Source organism: Populus alba, chromosome 1 (assembly GCF_005239225.2).
Source record: "Populus alba chromosome 1, ASM523922v2, whole genome shotgun sequence".
NCBI classification, from domain to species: Eukaryota; Viridiplantae; Streptophyta; class Magnoliopsida; order Malpighiales; family Salicaceae; genus Populus; species Populus alba.
The window spans coordinates 4738334-4746679 of NC_133284.1; the positions used below are offsets into that span (position 1 = coordinate 4738334).

An 8346-nucleotide genomic window follows, 5' to 3' on the forward strand; every position below is an offset into this window, starting at 1 on the left:
ATAAATACATGACATTGTTAGGATGGAAATGGGAGAAACTTTTCTTTAAGGACCCATAATCATCAATCTCTCTAGCCAGAGGAAATGAATGGAAAATTCAACCCCATATATGGAAGCATCCTTTTCTTATCAGCAATAAACATTTTTCCTTAGTTTATTAATAGATATTTTCAAAATAAAGGTTTTTTAAACTTTAATATCGTACTGGCTGAATATTAATATGAACAGGATTCTTGAAAGATATTTTGTTTTTCACACATATTGAATATAATTACAGTGTGGTTGACTTGGTCACAGGAAGCAAAGAACTTTTGACGATTTTCACCATTAATTATCAATCTCCCCAATTGGATAGAGAATTCATAAAATTGAAAATTCAACTCCATAGAAGCATCTTTTTCCCTATTAGCTTTTACTTTCTGTTGATTCGAAAGACAAAAAAATAAAATAAAAAAAATCTATACTTTCTCTGACTCCATTTTCATCTCTTCATTTTATCTCATTTCCCCCTAATTTTACCATGGATATTATACGAGGATGTAAGAAAAGATTTATATTAATTTATTATTATTATTATTATTATTATTTTCAATTAATTTTTTTAAAACCATAATATAAGTGTTTTTTTTCACACATATATTAAAATTTATTAAAAAATAATATAAATTATATATTTTATTTTATCAAAAAGCTTAAGTGATTAAATTAAAAATGATTATTTAAAATAATATCAGATTATAAATGATTAAGTAGTCACGAGTTTAAATCTTATTATTTTTATTTATTTTATAAAAATTATATTAAAAAATAATAAATTATATTTTACGAATTCAAAAATAAGCATGGTTAACATAATCAAATAATAATAGGAAGCAAAAAACTTTCAACTATTTCCTCTTTTTTTCCTCCCCGTAATGGTCTGCTGTTTACAATATGTAAACAAGTTTGACCGTTCAAATAAAAAGACGCCAGGAGTCCTTAAGAGCCGCCAGTAGAGTCCTTATAAGTATCCGCACATTCATGTTCATTTTTTTCATTGGCGCTCCACTTTAGTACTTTGTCTCCCTTGGAAACAAAATCATTTTAGCTGTTCATTTAGATTTCTATGATTCAAGTTCCAAAACCCAGAAAGAAGAATAGAGGAACAAAATCTGGGGTTTGGTTTGTTTTAGTTGTTGTTTAAGTATACTGATCCACCATCAATGGGGAGTGCTGATATTTACAGAGCTGGTAGTACTTTAAGAGATAGTTTAAGAGCAGGTTCGTTTGTATGGAGAAACAGTACTGTAGAAGCATTTTCAAGATCTTCACGAGAAGAAGATGACGAAGAGGCTCTAAAATGGGCTGCGCTGGAGAAACTACCTACTTATGATCGTTTAAGGAAAGGTATATTGATGAGTGCATCACGAGGTGTAAGTAGTGAGGTAGATATCGAAAAACTCGGAGTCCAAGAGAGAAAACAGTTGTTGGAAAGGTTGGTCAAAGCTGCAGACGAGGATAATGAGAGGTTCTTGTGGAAACTCAAGAATCGTATTGAAAGGTAAAATATTCTCCTTTGGTTTGTACATTTACTTTGTTTGGTTGCAGAGAAAATTTTAGAAAGGAATCAGGCTTTTAGATCGAAACAAAATGGTTCTAATTAATTGGATACTTGTTAGTCTCTCTTTCATGATATATGGATTGATCTAAAAAGAAAACATGGATTTTGTTCTCCCTCTATTTACTTGGAATACAGAGGAACTCTGTTTTGGCTGTTGAAGTTCTTGATTTTTGGCGTTTCAGGGTTGGAATTGAGCTTCCAACAATTGAAGTGCGGTACGAGCATCTAAATATTGGAGCTGAAGCTTATGTAGGAAGTGGTGCTTTGCCTTCATTTGCTAAGTTCACTTTTAGCATAATAGAGGTAACTACAGCTGCAAACATTTGACATCAGTTATTACAACCGATTGCCAAAATATGATGCTTTCTTATTAGCTAATAACTCATACATCAATTTTGAAGGGTCTACTCATATCTCTTCGTATACTTCCAAGTAGAAAGAAACCACTCACCATCCTTAAGGATGTTAGTGGAATCGTCAAGCCATCAAGGTAAGATGATTATGATCTAGAATCTGTTTGCTTCAATAGTTTGTTGCCTATTCTTAAGTTTTGTTTTTTTGCTATGTACATGTTTTAGATTGACTCTGCTCTTGGGTCCTCCAAGTTCTGGGAAGACCACTCTTCTGTTGGCATTGGCTGGAAAGCTTGATCCCAGTCTTAAGGTGGTGATAGATTCTCGTAAATTTGTGTATCCCATGAGGATTTAGCTTTTGTTTTCTGCTTTAATTTGAGAATCTGAATTCTTTCTTGCAGTATTCTGGTCGCGTGACATACAATGGTCATGGGATGAACGAGTTCGTACCTCAAAGAACGGCTTCCTATATCAGTCAACAAGATCTCCATATAGGAGAAATGACCGTGAGGGAAACTTTGGCCTTCTCTGCCAGATGCCAAGGGGTTGGAAACCTTCACGGTTAGAATAATGGACTAGATTTTATATGCATATCCCAACAGAATCATAATCCACTCTAGTGATCTGTTCAATATTCATAATTTAAACATGACTACTAAGTAAAAATCCTTGCAATTGTCAGATATGTTGGCAGAGTTGTCGAGAAGAGAGAAAGAAGCCAACATTAAGCCTGATCCAGATATTGATGTCTTCTTGAAGGTGATGAAAGATATTAATATTTTGCCTATTAGACTTCCTTTATGGTAGCTAGAATAAGCTACGATGATGTAGAAAGCAATGTTCATTTTCTGTTGTTTCTGGTATTACAGGCAGTAGCAACACAGGGTCAAGAGGCCAATGTCATCACCGATTACGTCTTAAAGGTAACACCACTATGTAGCATTGAAATGTCATGAAAGTCTTCAGAAAACGTGAACAGAATATCTCTAAATCTCTTAAATTCTCTGGAAATTGCAGATATTAGGATTGGAGGTCTGCGCAGATACTCTGGTAGGTGATGAAATGATAAGGGGTATCTCTGGAGGACAAAGGAAGCGTGTTACAACTGGTAAAAATCTCCATTAGTCCATAACTAACATCAGAGAAAAATTATTTCGCTTCACTCTCCAATTAATCTGCAGAGATCTCCATTGATCTGTCATAGGTGAAATGCTGGTCGGACCATCAAGGGCATTGTTTATGGATGAGATTTCTACTGGCTTGGACAGCTCAACAACTCACCAAATTGTGAACTCATTAAAGCAAACTATTCACATTCTCAATTGCACTGCCGTCATCTCGCTTCTCCAGCCAGCACCGGAGACTTATGACCTCTTTGATGACATTATTCTCCTGTCAGATGGCCAAATTGTGTACCAGGGTCCTCGTGAAAATGTGCTTGGATTTTTTGAACATATGGGCTTCCAGTGTCCTGAAAGAAAAGGCGTGGCAGATTTTCTGCAAGAAGTAAGCTTAAATGAAGCGGTTTTACATGGAACCTTTATTACACTAGGATCTCCTATATTCAATAAAAAGAGCCTCGTGTAAGTATCACAATCTTCATGATCGATGATGAAGGAGTTTTTCGCAGGTGACGTCTAGGAAAGATCAAGAGAAGTATTGGGCACGTAAAGATCAGCCTTACAGGTTTATCACAGTCAACGAATTTGCTGAGGCATTTCAATCAATCAGCGTGGGACGAAGGGTCATAGAGGAGCTTGCAATCCCATTTGACAAGACCAAGAACCATCCAGCGGCATTGGTAAACAAAAAGTACGGAGCTGGAAAGATGGATCTGCTTAAAGCTAACTTCTCAAGAGAATTCTTGCTCATGAAGAGGAACTCATTTGTCTACGTCTTCAAGATATTCCAAGTAATTATCGATAGTCATTACAATATCCAAGTTCTGTTTACTTTCAAATTTTGCATTCAATGTGACTCCTTTTCACTTGGTATCAGCTTACAATGATGGCAATTATTTCAATGACACTCTTCTTCCGGACCAAGATGCCTCGAGATACAGTCATTGATGGTGGAATTTATACTGGTGCTTTGTTCTTCACTGCGATCATGATCATGTTTAATGGTATGGCTGAGCTATCTATGACCATCGCGAAGCTTCCTGTGTTCTACAAGCAAAGGGAACTCTTATTCTTTCCTCCATGGACATATTCAATTCCGCCTTGGATCTTGAAAATTCCCATTACATTTGTTGAAGTTGCTGCATGGGTCTTCCTAACTTATTATGTAATTGGATTTGATCCAAACATTGCAAGGTAAATAAGAATTCTTGATTTTCTGTAAGCTTGTACCAGAATCCATTCTGATCCAGCTGTTATAACAAGGTTGTGTTTCTTTCTTTCATTTTTTGCAGGTTTTTTAAGCTGTACTTGGTGCTTGTGCTAATTAACCAGATGGCATCTGCACTATTTCGATTTATTGCTGCAGCTGGAAGGAACATGATTGTTGCTAACACCTTTGGATCATTTGTGCTCCTTGCACTTTTTGCGTTGGGTGGCGTCATCTTGTCCAGAGGTATGATGAGTATAATATCGCACTCGAAAATTATATTTTTTCTGCCAAGCCTGGAGGAACTCATAATGTGTTTTTTTGTTGAATGGAACAGAGCAAATAAAGAAATGGTGGATATGGGGTTACTGGGCTTCACCATTGATGTACGGGCAGAGCGCAATAGTAGTGAATGAGTTCCTTGGACATAGTTGGAGTCATGTATGGTTTCTTTAACTCACCGTTTGTATATTTGTGCCATCGGCTCTCAATAATCAATTGGTATCTGAAGTTATTTTTCGAATCACAGATTCCTGCAGGCTCCACAGAATCACTAGGAATCCAAGTTTTGAAGAGTCGCGAATTCTTCACAGAAGCGTATTGGTACTGGATAGGAGTCGGGGCAACAGCAGGATTCATACTACTATTCAATGTCTGCTTTGTTGTGGCCCTCACTGTCCTCGATCGTAAGTGTCATTACCTTCACAACGCCATACCTCTTGAAAGTTGGAGCTTATATTAATATATAGCAAATTATGTTGGCAGCATTTGAGAAGCCTCAGGCTGTTATATCTGAAGAATCGGAAAGTGGTGATTCTGGAGGAGCTGTTCAGTTATCAAACCGTGGAATCAGTCACCAAACCAACACAGGTAAAAGAATTCAAATAATAAAGTGCTCAAGTCATTTCCCAACCTATTAGGTATCAAATTACCGATATATTTTCAATTTACAAGCAGCGAGTGGAGTTGAAATTAATAGAAGTGGTTCAGATTCCATTGGTGAGGCCAGCAACAACAGGAAGAAAGGAATGGTTCTTCCATTTGAACCACATTCCATCACATTTAATGACGTTATTTACTCCGTTGACATGCCACAGGTATCAAGATTTAGTAAAGTACGATTATATCTCGCTTTGATGTCATATGATTGAATGAACATAGAAAAACTGATCATGTTGGTATTGAGATTTGCAGGAAATGAAAGTTCAAGGAGTCGCTGAGGATAGGCTGGCGCTTTTGAAGGGTGTGAGTGGTGCTTTCAGGCCCGGTATCCTTACAGCTTTGATGGGAGTTAGTGGTGCTGGAAAAACGACTTTGATGGATGTGTTAGCTGGTAGGAAAACTGGTGGATATATTGAGGGAGACATCAAGATTTCAGGGTACCCAAAGAAGCAAGAAACTTTTGCTAGAATTTCTGGATACTGTGAGCAAAATGACATTCACTCTCCACAAGTTACCGTCTATGAATCCTTACTCTACTCAGCTTGGCTTCGTCTACCCTCAGAAGTTGACTCTGAAACCAGAAAGGTAGGCACCGTTTGCCTTGAATTTAAATATGCTTCATACATTAGGTATTTAGCGTGCAGATTTGGGTTCCGTGAATATTTTCTTGTTTTCGTGCTTGTTTCATCCAATTAAGTTTAACTCAGCTTTACCATTTTATACTTTATCCTTGGATCAAGATCAATGTCCCGGTTCTATCTAGCAAAGGATACTGCTGGTGAAGTTGATCTTATGCGGTGATTGTGCTAAATATTATGTTTTTTTTTTAGTTGGCCTAACCCAATCAACTTCTACATTTCTAGATGTTCATTGAGGAAGTCATGGATCTTGTGGAGTTGAATCCGTTGCGCAGTGCATTAGTTGGGTTGCCTGGTGTGAATGGTTTGTCCACTGAGCAACGCAAGCGGCTAACCATTGCAGTTGAGCTAGTTGCAAACCCTTCTATCATATTCATGGATGAGCCAACTTCAGGGCTAGATGCTAGAGCCGCTGCCATTGTGATGAGAACAGTTAGGAACACTGTGGACACAGGAAGAACAGTCGTTTGCACCATCCATCAGCCCAGTATAGACATATTTGATGCCTTTGATGAGGTAAAAATTGTCAACAAATTATCTGATCTAGAACTTTGTCAAGAGTTTATCAACATAATAATCTGGATTATTAACATGGCATTGTAGTTATTCCTGATGAAGCGAGGAGGTGAAGAGATATATGTTGGGCCAGTGGGTCGTCACTCTATCCATCTGATTAAGTACTTTGAGGTATGTTTAATTTGGTTAATAATTAAATAACCTATGCTCATACCAACTATAACTGACTAATATTCATTTAATTGTTAAGGAAATTGAAGGAGTGAGTAAAATTAAAGATGGCTATAATCCAGCAACTTGGATGCTGGAGGTTACTTCATCGTCGCAAGAGATGGCTTTGGGGGTTGATTTTGCTGACATTTACAAGAATTCAGATCTGTTCAGGTCAGCTAAAGTAGTTTTTTAAAGTACTGAAAAATATTCTAAAGCCCTCCCAAATAAGTTTTGATGACATGAAATAGTAAAGCACTTAATAATTGAGAAGTAGAGTTCAATTTGTCTAAAGTTTGTCTCTGATGCGTGGCTTAATTCAGGAGAAACAAAGCACTTATTGCAGAACTAAGCACACCTGCTCCTGGCTCGAAGGACATTTATTTCTCCACGCAGTACTCGACATCATTTTTCACACAATGCATGGCTTGCTTGTGGAAGCAACACTGGTCATACTGGAGGAATCCACCATACACTGCCGTGAGATTTCTTTTCACAACCTTTATCGGGTTGATGTTTGGGACAATGTTCTGGGACCTTGGCTCCAAAGTGTAAGTCACAATGGCTAGCTTAAAACAATATATATAGAAGGTGACACTTTGATGGTTTGCCACATGCAGTTCTACCAATTCATCTAACTTGTCTTACAAACTGTAGGGGCACTACCCAGGATCTTTCCAATGCTATGGGTTCAATGTATGCAGCTGTTCTTTTCCTTGGTTTTCAAAATGGATCAGCTGTACAGCCAGTGGTGGCTGTTGAAAGAACTGTCTTCTACAGAGAAAGAGCTGCCGGGATGTATTCAGCTTTGCCCTATGCCTTTGCACAGGTAATCTAGGATTCACCTCATCAAGTAAATTATTATTGCATGTTTCATGCATTGATCACCAAAACTTCATCTTATGTTGCAGGTCTTGATTGAGATTCCTTATGTGTTTGTTCAATCCGCTGTCTATGGTGTTATAGTTTATGCAATGATTGGGTTTGAATGGACTGCTGCTAAGTTCTTTTGGTATCTGTTCTTTATGTACTTCACATTATTATACTTCACCTTATATGGAATGATGTCCGTGGCTGTGACTCCAAACCACCACATTGCCGCCATAGTTTCCACCGCATTTTATTTAATATGGAACCTCTTCTCGGGATATATAGTCCCTCGACCTGTAAGTGCTAAATACTAATATATATATATATATATATATATCTTAATCATTTCAAATTCTAAGTTTCCATAGTGACTGCTTACCTTGAGGAACAATATTGTGATTCTTTTTTCTGCCTTGGTCTATTACAACAGCGGATACCTGTATGGTGGAGGTGGTACTACTGGGCATGCCCCGTATCATGGTCCTTGTATGGATTGGTTGTATCACAGTATGGAGATATACAGGAAGGCCTGATCACCGAAACTCAAACAGTGAAACAATATGTGAAAGACTCTCTCGGATTCGACCATGATTTTGTTGGAGTAGTTGCAGCTGCGGTTCTTGGCTGGACAGTCCTCTTTGCGTTCATATTTGCCTTCTCTATCAGAGCCTTCAACTTCCAGAGGCGATAGGGATTTTCTTTAACACGCTTCAATCTATGTTTCTCCCTTTTCTGTGTTGTTACAAGTTTGTAACAACACGTTAATATAGTTTATTGAAACTTATTAACTAAGATAATTAAGTTAATGTTAATTAATGCTTGTAGTTCCACAAACTGCATACATACTTCATCTCTTAAATCTATATGTAACTTCCATGTCCTTTTCCTA

General features: G+C 37.3%; 1 protein-coding gene across 2 annotated transcripts; it reads left to right on the forward strand.

Annotated features, from left to right (window-relative positions):
* Window positions 1-1017: 1017 nt before the first annotated feature.
* Window positions 1018-8346, forward strand: LOC118061814 (pleiotropic drug resistance protein 1). 2 transcript variants are annotated; one of them, XM_035075396.2, is made up of 24 exons: window positions 1018-1540; window positions 1783-1903; window positions 2002-2090; window positions 2179-2263; window positions 2355-2514; window positions 2636-2712; window positions 2823-2876; window positions 2971-3061; window positions 3158-3459; window positions 3584-3865; window positions 3952-4268; window positions 4367-4527; window positions 4619-4722; window positions 4811-4967; window positions 5047-5151; window positions 5239-5378; window positions 5476-5808; window positions 6087-6377; window positions 6465-6548; window positions 6628-6761; window positions 6911-7138; window positions 7245-7416; window positions 7499-7753; window positions 7888-8346. In XM_035075396.2, the coding sequence occupies exons 1-24, from the start codon at window positions 1203-1205 to the stop codon at window positions 8146-8148; spliced, it is 4341 nt and encodes a 1446-aa protein (XP_034931287.1). In that variant the 5' UTR covers window positions 1018-1202; the 3' UTR covers window positions 8149-8346. The 2 variants fall into 2 exon arrangements, with proteins under 2 accessions (XP_034931287.1, XP_034931296.1); XM_035075405.2 differs by having other exon boundaries at window positions 5272-5378.